Source organism: Diachasma alloeum, unplaced genomic scaffold, assembly GCF_001412515.2.
Source record: "Diachasma alloeum isolate Michigan unplaced genomic scaffold, Dall2.0 Dall_scaffold_00327, whole genome shotgun sequence".
Taxonomy (NCBI): Eukaryota; Metazoa; Arthropoda; class Insecta; order Hymenoptera; family Braconidae; genus Diachasma; species Diachasma alloeum.
In genome coordinates, this window is record NW_021680466.1 from 60,472 (window position 1) to 83,667 (window position 23,196).

At 33.3% G+C, this 23,196-nt stretch overlaps 1 protein-coding gene across 7 annotated transcripts in view; it reads right to left on the reverse strand.

Moving 5' to 3' along the window:
* The window catches only part of LOC107040359 (CLIP-associating protein 1-A), a 29,464-nt gene extending 6,853 nt beyond the window's left edge, over window positions 1-22,611 (reverse strand). The window contains exons 1-16 of one of the 7 annotated variants that reach the window (XM_015260419.1): window positions 21,878-22,611; window positions 19,657-19,884; window positions 15,414-15,519; window positions 15,167-15,338; window positions 14,879-15,055; window positions 13,938-14,014; window positions 5,395-5,426; window positions 5,240-5,327; window positions 4,110-4,267; window positions 3,715-3,951; window positions 2,652-2,905; window positions 1,770-1,954; window positions 1,379-1,504; window positions 922-1,032; window positions 793-816; window positions 492-587 (exon numbers count right to left, since the gene is read on the reverse strand). In XM_015260419.1, coding sequence (XP_015115905.1) covers window positions 492-587; window positions 793-816; window positions 922-1,032; window positions 1,379-1,504; window positions 1,770-1,954; window positions 2,652-2,905; window positions 3,715-3,951; window positions 4,110-4,267; window positions 5,240-5,327; window positions 5,395-5,426; window positions 13,938-14,014; window positions 14,879-15,055; window positions 15,167-15,338; window positions 15,414-15,519; window positions 19,657-19,845 — 2,032 coding nt within the window. In that variant the 5' untranslated portion in view covers window positions 19,846-19,884; window positions 21,878-22,611. Of the gene's footprint in view, window positions 1-491; window positions 588-792; window positions 817-921; window positions 1,033-1,378; window positions 1,505-1,769; window positions 1,955-2,651; window positions 2,906-3,714; window positions 3,952-4,109; window positions 4,268-5,239; window positions 5,328-5,394; window positions 5,427-6,803; window positions 7,241-13,937; window positions 14,015-14,878; window positions 15,056-15,166; window positions 15,339-15,413; window positions 15,520-19,656; window positions 19,885-21,877 lie in introns of those variants that run through there. The other 6 variants (XM_015260422.1, XM_015260423.1, XM_015260421.1 and 3 more) reach the window with 6 other exon arrangements.
* Window positions 22,612-23,196: the final 585 nt, after the last annotated feature.

The following is a 23,196-nucleotide window of genomic DNA, read 5'->3' on the forward strand; positions in this document are numbered from 1 at the left end:
TTTCAAAATTTTCTAAATGTTGTTAAAAAATTTTTTAAAACATTTACACTTTCACTACGAAATAATGATCATTCACGGCGTAAAACTGTTATGAAACATGAGGTGCGAATCAGCTGTCACTTTTATGGAGAATTAAATAGAAGTGACAGTTGATAATGAAGTAGTAATTTCCATGAAAGTGACGGCTGATTTGCACCTCAATGTTTACAACAGTTTTACGCGGCGAACAGTCATTGTTCCGCAGTGAAAGTGTAATCAAAAAATTTTTAAAAATACTTAAAACAATGAAAAGGGCTCATTCAAAATTTTCTCTTTTTTTTTTACTTTTGTTTGAGCATACAATTATATTTTTTGCAGTTTCCTGCGTCATGCAAAACCGAATGAAAATTTCCAGATAAAAACATTCTCAAAAGAGGATCTAGATCACATTTGAAAGATAATCCAACCGGGCCTTAACTCTGGAAGAAAAAGAAAACAGTATTTTTCCTTACGTTGAGACTGAGAAACGCCTGAGACTCTAGTTTTCGTCCTAGCATTTCTCTCAGGACTTGCAGTAACTGCTGAGTCCAATGGTCGGACTGATCGAGCTAAAAATCATAAAATAAATCAATAACTCAACTTCAACATTTACCCCGTAAATAAAATATTTCAGTGATCTTTTTATGTTAATTAGACTTTATCAGAAAATGTTGGAATTAATTGATTCACTAAAATCACTGGAATACTCTAAATAATAATTGACGACGAAAATAAAATGAAACATTGATGAAGGCACAATAGATGAATTGGTACCTTGTCTATTCTGATGGTCGTTATCTATTCCACGTGAACAATTGGAATTGTTCAATATACAGTATTTAATTTTGTACATAATTTTTTTATCATTTAATGCAGCAGTAAAATTATTGAAAAATTACTCACGGGAAGTAATTTTACTGCGGTTGAGATTACCATACAGAGCTCTTGCTTGAGCTCTCCTTGCAGCATTCAGGTCAATAGCACTGTTAGAACGAGGTCCCGGCGACACGCGACCTTGAAACAATGGAAAAAAAAAAATTAAATTTCAATGGCTCATTGAAAAATGGCGTTTGTTCGAAGGTTTATTCTACTTGTTACACGTCTATCCCGGAATTCCCGTAATTTGGAAAATATAACTCAAGAAATAATTACATTAAAAAACATGTAGGAACAATAAAATCTGTCGAATCACTTATTATAAATGATAAAATTAAATAAGAATGATTAAAACAAACAGTTAAATCCTTTCATCCCTTAAACAATAAAGAGTGCATATCAATATACAACGTTGTGATGATGTTAATATGTTGACCAAAATTATTAATGATAATAACCAAATGATAATTATGAAAAGAATTACAGTAATTGTCAGTTGGTCTTTGGAGTACTGGAATTCCAGACTGACGATAAGAACGTGGCAATGATGGTGTCCTTTTCAGTGGCCCGTGTGGCGGACTCTGAGTCTGATGAAGATTTTCCGTGCTGCCTTCTCGTATTTTTCAATGATTTTTAATCAACATTTATTTTTTTCATTATTATTTTTTTTTTATCAAGCAGATAAATTCATTATAATGGTAATGTCCAGGATTGGATTGTCATGAGCCAGCATGAAGAAAAGGAAAAAAATGAGAGCATTTGAGCAACACATTTATCCAAATTATTCAAATTCATTCAATTAATATTATTTCGTCTTCAGGAAAAATAGTGGGTTATTATTAAGGTTAAGAATGTGATGTTTAGTTGATGATTACCTGCTGCACTCATGGCGGGTCTGGTAGGTCTTGGCGGAATTGAGGAGGTTCGAGTAACTGCATTCAGACTGTTTATGCTGCCACTATTGCTCTGTGATAATAATGTACGTTTGCAATTGCTGTCCATAGTGTTCAAAAGGGCCTCTGCTTGATCAGGGAAGTGGTCTCTAAATGCCCAATAAGCTCTGAATCAAACAAACAATGAAAAACATTAATTGCAGATTCATCTCGTGAAAATATATAAATAAAAAATAAAAAACAGGTTGATTTCTCGATTTTGGCACAAGGCAGAGTGATTACAGAGTTTTATTCTATGACAAAAAAGAAAAATGGTTATATCTCGTAAACTTTTGATTGATTTAGGTAGGAGGCATCGAAACGAATATTTGGAAAACAAAAAAATCGAAATCGTTTCACTAGTTTTGAAGATATTTGCGGAAAACGATTTCAAAACGAATGGCTTTTTCTCAAAAACTATTATGTCGATCGGGCTGAAATGTTGCACAGAGTTAGTCCTCATTAAGACCTATAATTTGACAAAATTTCAGATTTTTTGGAATTACGCGGTGGGCATGCTCACATACAGACGTGATCATCGAACTTCGTATTTTTACGTTTCAGGCCATTCTACATAATTTCTAATCAAAATTAGAGAATGTCAAAATTGGCCGATTACAATGCTTCCATTCGGAAGCAAAAAATAATAGAATAGAATTTATTTCTCTTGATGTTACAAAGGATACTTTTTCTTGATTTCACATCTCCACTAGCCTTTTCTCCTTGTACATTTCTCTTTGGTCACACTTTGCATTATTTACATTTCTTATATTTCTAAGCAAAACTAATTGTAATTGAGAAATCATGAACAAAAAAAAAACATACTTCCTTGCAAATACCCTGGCCTCTGCATCGGAATCGGCTACACCCTTGCCAATCGTCTCCTGCAATGTTTTTATCTGCTTCTGAAGGAGTGTCGTTGGCCACCCTTGCAGCATCAGTGCAACATATTCACAAGCTGCTCTTCTGATGTCTCTACTCTTACTAGATAATGAGGCGGAAATAATGGGAATGAAGCGACTACTGTGAGTGTTCTGTAGGATAAACCTAAGAGCTACAGCTCCCGATGTTGCCATAATCTGAAAATTTGTGCATTTAATAATTATCAATTTTTCTTTTGCCATTTAAGGCCCGGGTGTACCATCTTTCGAATATTATCTGGATTTTTTCTATCTTTCGTAATCCAAAATTGTCAATTGAGTGGTACATCATGTAGAAATTCCCAAAAGTTATCATAGAATGATTACAAAAAATAGAAAAAATTTAGAATTTTTTCAAAGAGCGGTTTTAATTGAGATTCAGAATGAGTTGAAAAAAGTGGAAATTACAAATATCTGATTTGCTGTGGTAGATTATCTATTAGCTGTCATTCTCCATCGTGGATAACAAAACATTAACTCCTCATGGAAAGTGACAGCTAGGTATCTCAATTTTCACAACAGTGGTATGTAGTCATCTGGCATTTTGATGTGATAAAAGTGTGATTAAAAAATTCTCCAAAATATTACAACTTTTTTCAAAGAGCCTTTTCCGTAATAAATGTCTCTGTGCAATGTCAGAAAAGATTTACGAAATCAGTCTTCCCCCTGCATGATATTGGGTGACAGGCCGCCATTTGTCACCGTAAATCAGATACATTTTTCAATTTCTTGTTATTCAACTTATTCTAAATATAAATTAAAAATCCTCTTTGAAAAAATTAAGAATTTTTTCTACTTTTTTGAGTATTCATTCATAATTTTTCAAAACTTCTGCATGATGTAGGACTTAATTGACAATTTCAGATGACGTAAGATGAAAAAAAACATGGAGATAACGTTCGAAAGATGGTACCCCCGGGCCGTAAACTACGTTTAATGCTGTTGTTTAATATTTAAAATCTACTAACCTTAGCACTATTTTGTATGAGATTCATAAGAGGTCCTAGTAAGCCCTCTATAAAAACTGCGAATTTGTTCTTGAGGTGTCGACTCAGGAAAGCAAGTGTTATGCAAGCCTCCTTAACAACCTGGGATCGTAAGTCTGTAATTGCACCCTCGTAACTATTCTGCAAACTCTTGAGTAAATCCATGAAATTTTCGTTATTCGCACCACCGGCCAAAATGATGCCACGCAATTTTTTCAACTAAAAATAATTGTAAAAATCTTGTCAATTTTTTCAATTTTTCTATTAATCACTGTTATCACATTTAATCACATTTGAAATGGTTTTGCAAAGAGAGTTTCTCTCGGCACTTTAAACGTACAAAAAATCAATGTCATTGAGATGATTATTTTGCTTACACTATCAATTCTTTGGTTCCAGTCTTTCTTGTCATCGCCAATGATCTCTCGAATCACCTTGATTTGATCCTCGAGATCACGTGGGGAGAATAAATGGACACTTGGAACATCCTCAAACGCTGTGAGAAAGGTTTCTTCATCAATTGCACCGGCTCCCCCTTGAGAAATGAAAAAATCAATCAGTTCAGTGAATTCTACACTATTGCGTCCGAATGGAAGCTTTGTAATCGTTCAAATTTAAGTTTTGGATTTTTTATGTTATATCGACCCAGTAAGATGCAAATTTTGTTCAAATACAGGTATTGTAGAGCGCTGTCAATCGCCATTAATGGAAATTTAATTCATCAATTAGTTTTTTGATTTTCAATTTTTTTCGAAAATCGGTTGTCCCAAGGTAACTAAAAAAATGTTCTGAATTGATTGAATGATGGCTTAAAAAACTTGTTTGGATGTCCCTTTGACCGAGTTCGAAGATGAAGGCGATAGCAATAATCATTATTTTGATTTATTTAAAAATTTGAAAAATTTTTGTATTTTTTGAAAATCAGAATTCCGGGGATATCTTTGAATATCATGCGTCAAATGAATTTAATCATAGCTTAAGATGTTTGTTATAATGACATTAAGTCGAAGTTGAAAGATGATTGATGGCTATATTTGTTGATTTAAGTTTTATGATGATTGTTGAAAATTTCGAATTTTTCATGAATTTCTCTGAAATTGAGCTTTCTGATGGTTTTTTCAAATGTGATGTTTCAAATTAATTCAAGTATGTATAAATAACATTTTTCTATTGACATTTTATCGAAGGGCTGAGGGGAGAGATAGATAGAACTGTATAAAAGACAATTGGTTGTATAGAAGAAACGAATAATAAAAATAATGATGATGATGATAACATTCAACTAACTTGAAAATCTGACAAAATTAGTTGAAAAAAAATCTTGTTCAATTTAACAAAATGAGATAAACAATGAATTATACATGACAGAAGAAAATAATGTGCAGAATAACCATTCGGAAGCATATGGCTAATTTATTAGCGCAAATAGTTATGCTATGTGCAATGCAAAAGCAATTTCCCACTTGTTTGACTCCTATTCGAATCAAGTCTTTTATTTTCAACTCACCCACTGATGGTAGTAGTTTCGAAGCGGGTCCAAATTGACTCTTCTTTTGAAGGACACTTTTCACTCGTTTAACTGGTGCTGATTTAACCTATAGAAGAAGAACGAGTATTGACAACTTATTAAAAAAAATAATAGATCCATTTTTTTCTACTCACAGCTCTATCAGGTTCGTCATGTTCTCTCCCAACTGTAAAACAAATTCAATGTCAGTAAATTACTAAATTGAATGGAATTGAATAAATTGTCGTCGGTTATTTTGTCCGCGGATCATAAGTTACGGAACCCAATGTAGTAGTCAACACATCAAATTTTAATTTACAGTAAATGATGAATGATAATTTTAGTCTTCTGCTGTCGAATCTTTCGCTAGTTCCAGCTTTATCTATGAATTGAGAAGAATTTGTTTGCTGGAGTGGCGGAAGCATTGTAATTGTATGTAAAATGTGAGTTATCGCATTGAAAATTACGAATTAAATGTTATGTATGAATTCTGAGTTACTTTTTTCTTTTTGGCACTTGACATTACTTCAGAAAAGGATGAAATTCAATTGAAATTTTCGGGAAATTTGACGGTGGTTATTTTGTACCTCGGGAATACTGAATGGGGGGGAAATAGTCGGTGAGAAATTTGTCAACGGATAAATTGTCGTCGGTTATTTTGTCCGCGGATGATAAGTTACAGAACCCAATGTAGTAGTCAGTCAACACATCAAATTTTAATTTACAGTAAATAATGAATGATAATTTTAGTCTTCTGCTGTCGAATCTTTCGCTAGTTCCAGCTTTATCTATGAATTGAGAAGAATTTGTTTGCTGGAGTGGCGGAAGCATTGTAATTGTATGTAAAATGTGAGTTATCGCATTGAAAATTACGAATTAAATGTTATGTATGAATTCTGAGTTACTTTTTTCTTTTTGGCACTTGACATTACTTCAGAAAAGGATGAAATTCAATTGAAATTTTCGGGAAATTTGACGGTGGTTATTTTGTACCTCGGGAATACTGAATGGGGGGGAAATAGTCGGTGAGAAATTTGTCAACGGATAAATTGTCGTCGGTTATTTTGTCCGCGGATGATAAGTTACAGAACCCAATGTAGTAGTCAGTCAACACATCAAATTTTAATTTACAGTAAATAATGAATGATAATTTTAGTCTTCTGCTGTCGAATCTTTCGCTAGTTCCAGCTTTATCTATGAATTGAGAAGAATTTGTTTGCTGGAGTGGCGGAAGCATTGTAATTGTATGTAAAATGTGAGTTATCGCATTGAAAATTACGAATTAAATGTTATGTATGAATTCTGAGTTACTTTTTTCTTTTTGGCACTTGACATTACTTCAGAAAAGGATGAAATTCAATTGAAATTTTCGGGAAATTTGACGGTGGTTATTTTGTACCTCGGGAATACTGAATGGGGGGGAAATAGTCGGTGAGAAATTTGTCAACGGATAAATTGTCGTCGGTTATTTTGTCCGCGGATCTTAAGCTACGGAACCCAATGTAGTAGTCAACATATCAAATTTTAATTTGCAGTAAATAATGAATTCTAATTTTAGTGATACCTAAGTCAGAGTACAACCAGGGGGGCTTATGAATATCGCAATGACATCCACGTGCCCTAGCCCCAGGATGTTTGACAATATTGTCCCATTGAAGTATCCAAGTGCTACTGGGGTCCCAGATTTTTTTATCGACACTCGGATACCTAATCAGGCCACGATGTGCACATTTATGCCGGTGAAGACTCACTGGCTGATGCTGTGGCACCACAACACTGGTAGTTCCATACATTTCTCTTTCTTTCGGTTTTTATTGCTCAACATCACTTATTTACTCACAGTAAAACTGCGAATTTACGATAGTTTCGTGTGTATGAAAAACATTTTTACGAGTTTATAAGATCCGTCAACTATTTTAGCCACTAGATTCGGATCAAGTTTCTTTTGATGACGAGGGATTTTTATATTTTGTGAAATTGTTGACGAAAATAATCAAATATTTTATCGTCAATCACCTGAAACTGATTAATACCCGTTCAATGCCTGGAGGAGAAAATAATGCTTGAAAAAGTGTAAAATACACGCGGTGGCTTGTCTCACTGTTGTCAGCTAGCGGGAAATTTATTCACCCTCTCCTGAACGCGATGGAAGTAATTCAACATTGTTTTCTATCATCTCAACATTTTTTTTGTTATTTATTCACTAGACACTTCCCAAACTCACTGGCAATCTCAACTAATGATAGAGTTCACAGATTCGAAACAGTTGTTTAATTAACGGTTGAAAAATCGCCGCTACTTTTTTTTGCCTCAATAAATTATCTGTATATTTTTCATTTTAATAGCACCTTGGAGTTTCAACAAATTCAGCAATTTTCAGAAATTTTTTGAACAATGGACGATTGAAGATATTGAAAAATGTGAGCTATAGCTTGAAAGACACCTCAAAATCTTTACAATCTACATAACACTTGAGAAATTTTCAAAAAATATTTCTCCTAATCAATTTGGATGACAATATTCTTATATAATTCAACTCCATATTTCTTAATTATCCCAAACAAATAAACTGTACTTTATTATTTGGTTGAAGACGATAACAATAAACGATGTAATACGTCTGTTGGTAAACTACATCGACGCGAAATTGTTCGTGAGTAAAGTTTCCATCCATAGCGTTTTAGTTGTCTAGATAAAGGTGGGGTGGGGAAGAGATAGGCTAGTGGGGGAGGGGGAGAGAATTGAGGGAGAGAGAGAGAAAAAGGAAGAGAAGGGTCCGACCTTCTTCTATTATATGGCTTGACTGTTCGATTTGGCAAATCATGAGATTCTTTTTAAAAAAAGAGTAATTTTATAATTAATTTAAATTTTTAAAAAGTAATTTTATAATCTGACCTTCCTCTATTACTTGACTGTTTGATTTGGCAAATCATCAGATTCATTGAAAAAAAAAGTAATTTTATTGTTAATTGTATTATTGTTTACTTGAAAGGAAAAATTGCATTCGAAAAATTTCTAAATAGCGGAATAATTCTGCAACAATAATTTTCAAGGTGAAGATTCTTGGAATTCCCTTGGAATCTTTTATGTATTCTTACATAAACAGTGCGCTCAATAATGAAGAATCGAAGAACCGAAAAATGACATCATGACAAGTGTAGACACTTTTTTCCTAGTTTTTCATTGTGATGAAGAAAAATTTGTGCCGAATTCCACGAGTTTAATCATCTGTTAATCAGTACCTTCACCTACTCGCGTGTCGCAGCAATTGACAATGTACATAAGGAAAATTACATAAGGAGAGATAAAGAGGCAAACAAAAGATGAAAATTTACGGTGGTCTTACGTAAATGGGAATAAACTTTTTAATTCACCAGAAATTGAAATTTTTTTTCTCAAAAAATTCAGGTCTTTGAATTTAGAAATGAAAAAATTGACCAATAAAATCGATTGTGATTCTCCGGTTTTTTCAAACACCAATTTGTGTGAACTAAAGGAATAATAGATCGACTTCATTTATCGAAATGCAAAATTTCAATTTTTTTAGAAGGACCCAATATCATTGGTCATAAAGAATGAAAGTAAATATGTACATAAAGTTTAAAAAAACATGAAAGTGCTTTCAACAACTTGATAGCTCTCATTAGCCTATGAATTTTCTTTCTTGAATTTATTGTACGAGTGCACATGTGCGAAAAGTGAAAGGCGTGTGTTGAGGAGGCACAGAAGTACACGCGAGAGATTCCTAGAGGTATTTACAACTCGATGTTGACTCATTCGGAATTTTCATGACAATATCTTGGGGATTCAGTATCGAAGTGATGTGTAATGTAAGGCAGAAATTATCACTCTCGCTCGTTCACAAATTGCAAAATGTATGTTATTATTCAAAAAAATATTTTGTTGCAATAATCAAACAGATTTATTCATTCTAAACAAATTCCAAGGCTAAAAAAACTGAAAACAATAAATGTTCCTTTTGTATTACGTATAAAGAACGTTCTTTGAAATGGAGATGTTAGAAGACGACAAAACTTTCGTGCTGATTATCCATGACAAGTCTGCTTTTCACGGTTGCTTTGACATTTAAGAATAAGGTTGGTTAAATCAACTGAGTTATGACGCTCCTCAACCAAGCCCACTTGTGACGTAATCGATAATAGATCATCATCACGTTGCACGTTCAACCGGTGTTTTTTGTTTAATAATGGCTTTTCTCATTGTTTGCGGTATTTTTCAACAGCCGAAAAACGACTATTTGACGCAATTCAAGCAAAACAATTTTTTTACGAACTTTTATTTATTCACTTGTTTATTATTGGAAGTACTGATGAGAACAATAATTTTTTCATTACGCCTTGACGAAAAGTGAACTTTTCGGCACGCTCCGCGTGCCTAAAAGTCCAATTTCCGCCACATTGTGATGAAAAATATTGTTCGTAACTCGTGAAAAAATGTTTTTTGGCGAGTGGGAGGTTTATATCACGAGCCGAAGGCGAGTTTTTTGCACTCGTTACGAAATATACTATTTTGACACTGCTGCTACGTTCACCTCGTGCTGAAAAGTGGCTTTTCGTTTACTCGTAAACGAAAGGTAAACGAAAAGTAAATGAAAAGTTTCGCTGAACGTAACATCACTGTCAAAAAATATTTTTCCGTACTGACCTTCACTTTTCCCAGTCCAGGGATTGATATTGACCCTTCCCCGAACTGGCAAAAGTAAAAATCACTACGGAAAAATAGCGTTCGCGTCTAGTGCCACAGGGGTTTTCGAACCGTGTAATTGGCACGCCTCGCCTTCGGCTCGGCTTCGTGCTCACACTCGTACAACCCCAGTGGCACTCGACGCGAAATATACTATTTCATCACGCTGTGCGAAAAAGTAACTTTCCACACATTGCGATAAAAAATATCGTGCCATCCTCATGGGAAAATGGTTTTTTGGCTGGTGGCAATTGTCCCTTTTCCACACATCGTGATAAAAAATATCGTTCCAACACTCATGGAAATAGTATATTTCGATACGATTGCGGGAAAGTTTTTTTTTTGGCTCGTGGGAGGTTTATAGCACGAGCCGAAGGCGAGTGATATAATCCCACGAATCTAAAAACAATTTTCCCGCGAGTATCGAACCCTATTTTTCATCACAACGTGTGGGAAGTGGGATTTTGCGCACGCGGAGCGTGCGTAAAATGTCACTTTACACACAGCGTGATGAAAAAGTTTTTTTTGGCTCGTGGGAGGTTTATAGCACGAGCCAAAGGCGAAAACACTTTTCCGCACTCGTATCGAAATATACTAGTTCGACACTAGTGAAAATTCCGTCTCACTGGTATCGAAATATACTATATAAGCCTTATAATTCAATGGATTATAATTCAATTTTTAAGATTATGCTGACTCCACTTTTCTTTCTTCATTCGATTGAAATTCAGCATCACATTTTCCTTTTTGCCGCTCTGGGTCTCGCCCCGGGGCCTTGCTCGGGACTTTAGATTTTCCATTGACAAATCCTTCTCCCATCAAAACCTCACAATAATTTTCCATTCTACTGAATGGAAAATTATTATTCTCATTAGTGTTCCCAAAAATAAAAAAAATATTTGATAAAGAAATAATTGTTTTGCTTGAATTGCGTCAAACAGTCGTTTTTCGATTGTTCCCTTTTGCCCCACTCACCCCTACAATGGACGTTTTCAAAATAATTTAATTTTAATTTCTAACGAAATTTATTGCAAGAAAAATCCACAAAAAAATTATTTCCAATAGGCCGTCGGCCGAGGGCCTTCAGTTAACTATTTGCATATGGACATGAGCTGTTAGTTCTATTTTTGATGGCGTAACTGAAGACCAATGAGGTGAAGATGATACACTAATTGGTTTTTCAAAATATATCAATTATACGTGACAGTGTTATTTGTTACAAGAATCAATCTTGACGATTGTCCCTTTGAGAATTTACTTACAATTCGTAGTTCCAATGATTTATAATGTGTGTAATTTTTAATACATGATTGTGACGCGTTTTCGAGTATTCTTCAGTAATTCAAAGACGGATTATGCGATGGATATTAATAGGAAATAAGTTTATTACCCACCATGGAAATAATATTCGATCGTTATGGAATGTTTAGCGATTATTATGAAACAGGTTTCTCAAGGATAAAACTTCTGATACAAGAGACATCTTTTCATGTTTTTCAGATGAGTCAATGTGTTTACTTAACCAGTGAACTTTTAAAGAATTTATCATAATTTTTTATCGATTTATTTCATTCAAGAATTAGCCGGCAACTGGATGGAAAATGATGAGTCGAAAGTAAATGGAGATTGGATGAAAATTGTGATGTTTTGAAAGTATATTATGGAAATTAAGGGTATCCAAGTACTTTGGCTATTTTTTCTCCAGCGAAATACTTTTCTACTTTCGTAGGCAAACATCAGAGCTTTCATTTGAGTCCCATTTGACAAAAGTTTCTAGAATTCTAGACATTTTACAATGATTTTATTCGATATTGAACCGTTAAAAAGCATTTTTTAAGTCTGAAAAAAATGAGAAAGTTTACTTTCGGATGAAGATTGATAAAATAACTTAAAAATTGCATTTTTTTTTAATTACGAGCATTTCCGATAAATAATTTATAAACAATCAATTTTTGCACCATAAAAATCATTTGTTGGGATTTGTAAAAAAGTTATTCATCTTCAGAATTTTACCAAAAATTCATTTCATACCTAAAAAAATTAGGTTTTCGAAAGTTTAAACATTTTCAATTATTTATTTATAAACAAAAAATGTTTAAAAAATATAATTCTGTGCAAAATGTTACCTGAATGACGCTGAATATTCATGATTTTTTTTTTCAAATTTTTTTCACGCAATCTAATTGACTAATTAATGATTGAAAATGGTTCTGAAAGATACTTGGATACCAACTCAAGGATTTATATTTGAATAGAAAAAGAAATGTAATTTTCTTGCTGTTTATATAATCGGAAATTTCCCTGACTGAAAATACCACCAGTTATAACTCTCTATCATTCATTTTGTTCTCTTCCTGAAAAATTTATAATCCATAAATCATGGATTTTTCATTTTTATCGATTCCATGAATATTCAGTGGCGATACCTGATACGATGATCCGAAATTTGACCAGAGGAGGTAGAGCATGTATATCGAATGGAAAAAGAAAATAAAATGAGGGTGGTGTAACAAAACGAAACACTCTGGACAAAAAATAAAATTGGCACTGAACATATGAAGTTACAATTCAACTTCAGGAGCATTAATATACACCCGTTCTGGATTCCATTACAGTATTTCAGCCGTTCAATTATGTATGCTCATTAATGTAATAAATCTGTTGCCCATTCTTTGGCCGCAATTCACTGGTATTTTTACTATTACATAGTTTAGGGTCCCCAATCGGCTTTAAGCTATAAGGGTATTGCGCTACGGTGAATAGTTTAGTATGCACCGTAGACACTTCTAGAAAATTCTGGAAAATTCTGGAATATTCTCGAGGCGTCGAGAATATTTTTGAGATTTCTACAAAGTTTCATAATATTCTCGGGTTTTCTAAACGATTCGAAGAAATACTCCGAATTTCCGAATTCGAGAAAATTTTCAGTTTTATACAAAATTCGAAAAAATTCGTTGATTCCACAGGATATTCGAAAAAACTCTTGGATTTTTTTAGAAAACCTGAGAATTCGCTCGATTTTTTTTAGAATTAGAGAAAATTTTTGGATTTTCTAGAAAATTTGAGGGAATTCTCCAATTTTCCATGAAATTCTCGGGTTTTCTAAAAAAAATTTTTTCATTTCGATCAAGCAATTTAATTTCAAATTATGATTGACTATGTGGCCCGCCTTCGCCCGGGTAGAATAAGAGAAAATTGAACACCAAGATTTTTGAGGATTCCTGCAATTAAAAAAAAATCCCTCAATGTTTTCGACTTTCCTATAACACCCAAGAAGTCAAGAAATTTTTAGGGTTTTGCAAAGAAATTGAGATTGATGGTTCGGGAAAAGTCCAAAACATTAAGTTGTTTTTTTTAATTGCAGGAAGTCTCGAAAATCTTGGTGTTTAATTTTCTCTTATTCTACACCACACAACTAGTTTCTCTCTGTATTATAAAAATCCAGATCGACTTCTGGTGATGAGAATTTGACGCCCGAAATTAAGACTAAAAATAAGGTTCAGAAATGAAGGGTCACAAGGGTTAGAATAAGGATCATGGACGTCATATGGGGGTTGGCGACTGGAGCGAGCCGGGGGCGTAATCTCATAATGTTTTTCAAGTTTATTATATCCGATTTCCTTCAGCTGCCTGCACAGTATGGGTGAGAAAAATCACATGGAAATATTGTTTTTTTATTTCTACTCTGTCATGTTCATGTTCAATTAGTTATTCAATCAAATCACTGGAGCAGAGTCAATTTTCGGTAAAGAAAAAAAATATTTTTCTCTCTTTTTTTTCTTTCATTTCACGTAAATGTTGTGGACGCCAGGAATGGTGAAGGATGAGGATCCTGTAAAAATAGGTGACAGCACATCTGAACTGTTGAAAAACTTTGCCAAACGCCGACAGTCGGTAAATAAAATGAAAATCTAATGTTTTTGGCTTCTCAACTGTCTATTCTCGTATTTTTCAATGCTCGAGTGCATATTAATTAATTAGTCAATTTACTCACGTTCAGAAGTCGTCGCCATCGGCATGAAGTCATGGTCAGCCTTCACTTGCTCGAATCTCTCCACCAAGAGCTGCATTCTAACAATAAACGAGAAAAAAAATATTAACTGAAACGATTGCAAATCATTGTCTTCAGACAACTGTAGATTCTGTAGTACAGATTATTCTGATGTTCCTTCTATTAAAAATTAATTTGATTAAGGATAGCCAAGTATCTTTTACAGCTTGGTACAGACCACACTATAGATGTAACCAGTTTCAATTATCAAATTTGTCAATTAAATTGCCGGCGAAAGTAAAAAAAAATCATGAATATTCTGGGTCATTCAAATTACACTTTGTACAGATTTATTATTTTTTAAAACTTTCGTTGTTTATAAATAAATCATTGAAATTGTTTAAACTTTCGGAAACCTTATTTTTTTTGCATTAAAGCGATTTCTGGCAAGATTGTGAATATGAATAAATTTGTTACGACTCCGAATAAATGATTTGATAGAGGAAAATTGATTGTTTAAAAATTATTTATAGTAAATGTTCATTTTCAAAAATTGCAATTTTTTTCTCCAAAAGTAAACATTGTAATTTTTTTCAGATTTTTAAAATGTTTTCAAACGGTTCAATATCGAGACTCAAATCCAGACCTGCAAAGTATAAATAATAAAATCATTGTAAAATGTCCGGAAACTTAGGGTCAAATGGGGCTCAAGTGAAGGCTCTGATGTTCGACTACAAAAGTAGAAAAGCATTTCACTGGAGAAAAATAGTCAAAAAAAATATTTGGAAATCCTTAATTAGTTGGGATTGAAAGATGATAATAAACTAAAAAAAAACAACAACTTTGAAACAAAAACAATTTTTTTTTAAGAAAAAAAAAAGTTGTTTTTAGTTTCCTGTTGTACGAAAAACTGATGATTCAACAATGCTGTGAAATCTACTTACTTTGATTGTGGTAAGTTGTGTTTTCGTTGCAAATCATTCCGAAATTTTTCACCAACGTGTCTGTAAATATTAACAACTGTAGTGACGGCAGTTTCTCGTACTTTTTCGTTTGGATCTGAGAGTAATTTGACGATGCTGGGAATCACTGCAGATAGAGCCATATCATCTGCGCCATGCCTTGAAACAAAAAATTTAAAGAGTTGGAATTGAATTGATAAAGGCCCCCTTTTTGAGAGGATTTGATTTAATTTGAATTTGAAAAAGAAATGATAATAAATTGGCACATACTCATCAAGTGTAGTACTAAGTAAAATGAGTGACTCCTCCCTCAGTTTAGCATTTTTATGGCTAAATGCAGTGTGGAGTTTGTCCAGAAGCTGTTGTGGTGTCATGCTTCCCTTCTCCATCAGTTTCAAAAGCACCAATCGGGCCTTTTCGCGAGTAGTATCTTTACTGTCACCTGCAATATTAATTTCCATTGGTCGACTTGATCACTTGACTATTCAAATTGTCAATAAATTATTAGGATACATACCTAATCTATCAATCGTCGGCTGGATGATTGTCGTGAGATAAGGCCGAAAATCATGGCCCATTCTGTCTGCTATCTGCGTCAATATTTCGAGACCATTTTGGACGATCTAGATTAATAAAAAATTAACTGTTTAGTTGAAACTCAATTTTCTTGATGATAAAGAATATACATTGAATCACTCCAGTCCTCAAGAAGGAACAATTCTAGAGAATGAAAAACCAGCCGGCTAAGAGCACAAATAAATAAATAAATAAACAAGTCAAGAATCAACAATAATAAAATGACAATGTTTGACTTTTTAGAACGAAAGATTTTTGGATGAAATGCTCTCAGACATCGCAAGAATCGTAAATTATAAATAAAGAAAAAGTTGTTGTTTTGAAGAAGTCAACAGTTAATGCGACTCGTCAATTTTAAATGAATAAATTAATCATCAATTAAATATTCAAATTTCGAATTATTTTATCAACCAATAATTGAGTTCAGACGATTGACGATTATTTGGCTGATTGACAATCCCTTTTAGGAAATTTAGAAATATTTGCCGAACAATCAATTTACTTTCAGTCAATTGAAAATTAAAATTATCAATTATTTTATAATCTTCAAATTTCAATCCAGATATTACGAAAACTAATAATTGATGGCCATCCCTTATTGCTCCATACCAGGATGTATTGAATCGCTCGATACCTAATTTTATACACAAGTGTGACTCCATAATATTAATTAGTAGCCAGAATCTGATGTTTATTCCACGTTTTACGCGTATTATGGAGTGCCACATGAACTCTCAATTGAAAAAATTAGAAAAACACGAATATCTCGAAAACTTTGTATGAACGGGTATTCATATTTTGATTGATCTTGATAGGGGGCGGCAACACGAGTATTTTGAAAGAAAAATAAAACTTATCGGACCAGTAATTTGGGAGATATTGAACAAAGCAATTTTTCACAAAAAGTTGAATATCTTCTAAACCACTTGTCCGATTTCGCCTACCCCTAATCCTATCCTGCAATATCGTGAGAGCTAGAATTTCACCAAATTACAACATCCTATCTAATTTTTTTCGGGAGTTATCGTGCGCAGAACGATTTTTTCATAAAAATGAAAAATGCCGATTATTACCAAACAGTCCTTAGTTGCATAGCAACATTGTGATTTGATTTGATAGATGTTATCAAAAGGAATATTTTGACGTCAAAAAAATTGAATTCAATCACGTAGTTTTCCAGATACTGAGGAAAAAAGATTTTTCAGAAATTGCTCTATTTCGGAAATTACTTGTCTGATTGAACTGAAAGACCGTCCACAAGTGCTCCAAAGTAATACAAATTATGTGACGAAATTCCAGATATTTAGCTTCAACTTTAGTCCTTTTTCTGTGAAGATTTATAAAAATTTTCCGATCAATCCACATTTTCTAAAAACATCATATCTTTACGTTTCATGACACTCTACATCATTTCCCGACAAAATTATGAGATCGTCAAAATGAACGCTTCCACAGCTTCCATTCGGAAGCAAAAACTAAAGCTGGGGGATGTAAGTGCATGCCAAAAGGTTTACTGCCGCCACTTCACCACAAAAATAGTCCCAAAAAGACTACTGAGGGAAATGACACGACTCCAGAGTTTCTAAATAGCATCTAGATAAAACTGCCTCGTCTCATTATTACCATGAAAGATACCTTGAAAAAGAGAAGACGACACTTTCAAATACAAAAAAAAATCGAATTTTGACGTCATACTCAGCGCCCAAATAAGGAAATGCTCAAGTAATACCAATAATTCTAATAATAATAAAATAAGAATCATACCAAAATAGAAAGACAACGAAATTCAAGAAAATGAGCAAGGACAGGACAACGATGGAGAATAGCTGGACCTTGGCATGAATCGAGTGCAGTCGTTCCATCCCACTCCACAAAAAAAGCATGCGTGCCCCCCCCCATGCATGTATGCTTGTAAGGGGGTACCCTTACATATCAATAACAAATTTGTTGAACTTATTTACAGAACAGAAAAGTCATGTGAAAAATTGAATGGAAAAATTCAATTCCAACAAAAAACTGAACAATTCTAACGAAATAAAAAAAAAATGAAAAAAGGATGCGAGCTAAATATAGGAGTGAACGAGTTAACTGAGTTGGACGACACACGTTCTTCCTTTCTTTGCATTCTAAGTGACGTAGGCGGGTGATCAGGCGATCATACATGATTGGAAATCAGTCCAGATGATTCTTATGTTATTTTATTCAACAGACAGTGAAATATTGGAATCAGTGACTCTTTAATCACAAATATTATTTTCACCAATATTAGCACCGCAAATACATATCTTTTGTTTAATTACTAATAATGTGTAAATATTTTTCATTACATTATGAATGAGTATTGACAGACTCACATTTTTTAAATACCGTACCAATGAGTAATAATTAATATTAAAAAACTATTATTTATCTCATCAGGAATTACACTTGAATATTTCAGTGGTGAAGTGGTTAAAAGGGTTAAAGTCAATTTAGTCTTTAGTTGAGTTTTCCAGGAATATTTTTTCCGAATTTAAGGGAGATAGCGAAATTTTCATAATAACCATTTTTGTAGAGCGAATTGAGTGCTACCAGAAAGGTTATGAGAAAAATTTTGCTATCGTCCGTATATTTCGAGATATTCATTGAAAACTGACCAATAGACAAAATCAACCGTTTGACCACTTCGCTACTGATTTTAGAAGTCGTTCAATCAATAATCAAATCAAAAATATTTTCCAATACTTATGTAATCAATAATGAGATCGAAAATATTTTTCAATACTCAACTAATCAATAATGAAAAATAAAATATTTAATTATTCTGTTAGTGGGTAATGTTGACCGTCAAAATATTCATTACTGGGACAATGGACAATGATGTCATGAATCACAAAAATGTCATTGTCGATGACGAAAATCAGAAATAAAAACTTTCTATTACTCAATTAAGGCCCGAGTGTACTATATTTCGAACGTTATCTGGGTGTTTTTTTTACCTTTCGTCATCTGAAATTTGTTCCCATGCTGTCACTTCCCATGAGGTATCAGTGTTTTGTTATCCACTACCGAAAATGACAGCTAATAGATAATTTGTCACAGCGAATCTGATATTTGTAATTCCCACTTTTTTCAACTCATTCCGAATTTCAATTAAAAACGCTTTTTGAAAAAGTTCAGAATTTTTTCTGTTTTTTTATCATTCTATCACAATTTTTGGGAATTTCTACATGATGTACCACTCAATTGACAATTTTGGATTACGAAAGATTTAAAAAATCCAGATAACATTCAAAAGATAGTACACCCGGACCTTAATTGAATATTTTTAGGGGAGAGCTAAAATAAGATAGCGCGTTGAAATGGGCAATAATTTTTTGCTGAGTTGATACAGTGTTTCACATCTTGTGACGTCAAAGGATATTACTACTATGATAATTAAATGATAATGAAAAACGAATTTGTTTCCATTATTCGTGACGAATGTAATTGGATTTGTCAATTTTCTATTATTCATTTATAGAATAATGAGAAATTAATTTGGTTTCATTATTCATGACGAAAAAAAATCATAATTCAATTTTTTTATTAACCATTGATATTGTAATGAAATATTAATAATGGAAATAATTTTCCTGCCGATCTCTAAATCAAAGTAGACATTATGATTTTGAAAATGAAGAGGATCTTTTCATTCTCTGAATATGGTAAGAATAAATACTTTGAACACTAAAAATATAAATGAACACTTGCAATAAATACTTTGAAAACTGTGAATACTTTGAACCCCAGACAAAAGTCCTAGTGTTTCTGTCATCAAAAAAGGTGTGAAAGTCTCGATCTTCCATATAAAGGAAACTGGAAAATCATGTTTACTTCAAAAGGAAAACGATTGCATCATACAAAATCGAGTAACATGATAAATCTCTGAGAATTTCTTCTTTCTTAAGAAAAGAGACTTTTCCAAAGCAGCCAAGGATTCAACGACCCCTGATTCTCCAATTAAATGCCGAAATAAATGAACAATTTCTCTGAAATTCACTTCGAAGTCTCAACGAAATAGTTTCCAATGAATCCTCCAGTTATTTACGATTCAATTCCAATTATTGTTGAATTATCTCCGTAATGTGAGATGTAAAGAAATAAAATGAAGACATTGTGTTTCAAGACAATTCAATTAACCACAATAAAATTATATAAAATACCTTGGCATTGCCATTGTGCAGCCACGAGATGACATTATCAATGAACAATCCGATGTCCTGGCACTCGATGCTATTATTAGGATCGCTGAGGTAATTCAACAGATTATTACCCACTGTCATTTTCGTCTTTATGTCCGAAGTGGACAACAGCGGCATAAAACCATCCATGTCACGTGGGTTCAAAGCCATGCTGAAAACGAATCACCACCGAATTGCAATTATCAACTCCTGAAACAATAACAAAATTCAGCGGATAAAAACAACGGGAAAATGAGAATTTTCCAAGACAAATAAAATTCACTATTTTCAATGGTTTTCATGTTCACCCGTTTCCCCCCTTGGCCCTTCCATTCACCAATTCCGACCATTATTATTCCCAACATAGAACCCCACATTTTCCATAATTCACTGTTTTCAATGTCAAAAATTAATTTCTCCCCTCAAACCAAGAAAATTTGTTAAGAGGAGACTACTATGAGTTTTAAAAGTCGCGGGTTCTTGGGATGAAATTATTCATACATTGAAGATCGATTATATATGTCTAAAAATTGATAATTAGTGCAAAAAATTAATTTTTTATTGTTCGTTTGCCCCGCAGACGCTTAAAATTTTTGAAAATAGTCCACGGTCTCCAATTTGTGAGCTACAGAGGTTTTTTTTCTGAGTCCTACACAGCTAATTTCGTTTATTTTAATAAAAAATTGCACCATCCATGTAAAATAGTCTAACAAATGTTTCTGAAAGAATCGCAAATATATTTTAAACATTTTAAGCGTTTCGGAGCCAACAAACAATAAATAATTATTTTTTTGCACTAATTATTCGTTTTTAGACATATATAATTCATCTTGAATGCATGAAAATACATACTCCAATCGTCCGAGACTTTTAAAACTCACAGTAATCTCCAGATCCATGCGACACTGAAAAATGTTGAAAATTGGGAAAATTCAGGCAAAAACTTTACCGCATTCTCAATCTATTGAAATTTCAACTGCATCTGAAGTTTAATTTTTATAATGAGTTTGGAAATTCAAGCTTTCATTGAAATATCAATGAAACTAGCGAAATATTCGACACCAGAAGATTTGGCGAATGTAGGGGTGTACAAATGTTTTTAAGTAATGCACAAACTCTTTCGCACTTAAAAAACATTTGTACATATGATTATTTGACTCTCCTACACTTAAATATCCCCTAAATTGAATTTTCCGCTGATGAATATTCTGCTAATTTCAACTTTATCAATTTTCTTGAATTTTCAAGATGAATAAGATATTTCATGAATATTTTCAATTGAAATTGAATTCAAACTCACAACACTGAGAATTCAGATGAAGCTGTGACTGAAATTTCAAGAAATTTCTAACAGTGAAGTTCTGAAATAAGTCGTGTTTGGGCCAACAAAATCGCTCGTTGAAAATTGCCAAAAAACAAACTGATTTGAATTTGAAAGTCTCAAACATAAATAATTGCTCTGCTTTCGATAGCAACGAAATATTTGGCTCGAGGGAAATTCGAGTTTCGTGGTAGGATCTAAAATAAAAGAATTACCTAAATGAGAATATAATGGCTTTCGTATCTTCAAGAATGTTTTGATTAGCAGAAAAAAAATATTTTAAATGAAAATACCAAAACAAAGAATAATTAAATTAAGAAATTGTTGAATGCCGCCGAAACCCCTAATTTCCGGACGACTGGGCCATATTTTTTTCATTTATTAAATGGCCATCAATAGAAAAAATAATTGATCACATCATTATACACGATTATTATTGAAAGGTGAAACAATCAGTATAATTTTCATTTTATTATTCATGGAATATTCAATGCAAGTTGAAATCGTCCAGAAACTAACCTCCGTCCAGAAATTGACCTGTTCACCCTAGTGCTACAGAAGATATTTTTTGTTTGCACAGAGAATGCAATTTTTTTTGGAACTACTAAATCTATTTTAGCAACAAAAATTTTTCATCGCTGCGCACTCTGCATGTTTTGCATAAAAAATCCTTTTTTGATAATTTCTAAAAAATCATTTTTTTGGCACAAGTAAGACTTCTTTGAGAACTCTGTCGGTTTTCTCTCAGTGTAGTCCTCTGCTCTGCCCAACAGGCACCCGCCTTTCAACCCTCTTAACCCCCTCAGCTTAATGCACGAATCAATGCCAAGAAAATAATCCCCTAATAAACAACTAAAGCAAAAATAAATAAATGAAACAAACCTCAAAAAAGTTCACTCTTCTCAATGACAAAAGAAACGGAGAAATTCGCTATTTTACAGTCCTCCCCCAGAGCCGGTCATTGGCCCATCCCAAGTGCAAACATGATCCTCACGTAGTAGTCTACAATCAACTACGGGTATGTAACTTGAGTTGCAGAATCACTGAATCATTCACGAAAATAAATTGATAGAAGAAAAAAACAAAAAAGCGGTCAACAAATGGCCGAATTAACTACGACAATGGTAATTTTTCAATGAACTTGGGTGATTAATTTTAGAATAATTGTGACAGAGGTTGCGGAGGCACCAGGAAGTTTATAAACACTGATGAGCACAGGGGAGGGCCGAGCAATACCTGCCGAAGCACGAAAATTAGCATAAAAATTTGGTTGTTTTTTTTTTAATGTATATTTTTTAAATGACACTTGAGATTTTTCAAAGAGACTGTCGATGGATTTTTCGGGATTTATGGTGGGGTTTTCAACTCAGAATTCGACTGAGGGCTTCAGAGTTTTTCGAGAAGCGACGATCCTCGAGAGAACGAGATATTTAACAGCGTCTTCACTGACTTTCGAGCGTTTTTTATCCTTTCACTCCACTTGATTAGATTTAGCAAAATTCAGTAATTGTTTTTCGAGGTATTAGAGATTTTTTGTTGTTTCTTTCGGGGATTGGAAAACTTTCAACTCCTCAACGAATCGAGACCATCGAGACACTCGCCGCAAGCACCGCCATTTTGGTTGGTCGGAAACTCAACTGATTTTTTTTTACGTACATTGTCGTTATTGGGTGGGCGCAGTAGTTACAGGTTTTCATGATTGGCGGCGCGCGGAGTTTTTTAAAATTTGAAACTCAATGGTGAATGTTATTAATTTTGTTATTCGCCAACCCCAGGGAAATAATGATCAATCATCTCTGTCCTGATGAATATTTTTTATTTTTCTGCATTATTTACAGGTAATTTTACAGCCACATTTACAATATTTTACAATTGATTTTATTTATTAATTATAATGTAAAACTAGTGTAATCAAGGATAAGTTCATCAGAAATTCCTCATTTCATGCTCAATACTTGATAAAATTTGACTCATTCGTAATACTATTTGGGACTTTGAGGACCGAGGCACAATTGACAAAATATATATATATATATATATCTATTTATAAGAAATAAAAAACAGTGGCCGTTTTGGTTGCATGATCAGTAATAATTACCATCTCCTATCCTAATATTTGTTCCTCTTTCCTTCCTGAGTAGATCCACACCAAATCATGCTAGGAATTTTGGTCTCAATTTTTTCTGAAACCATTAGACCAA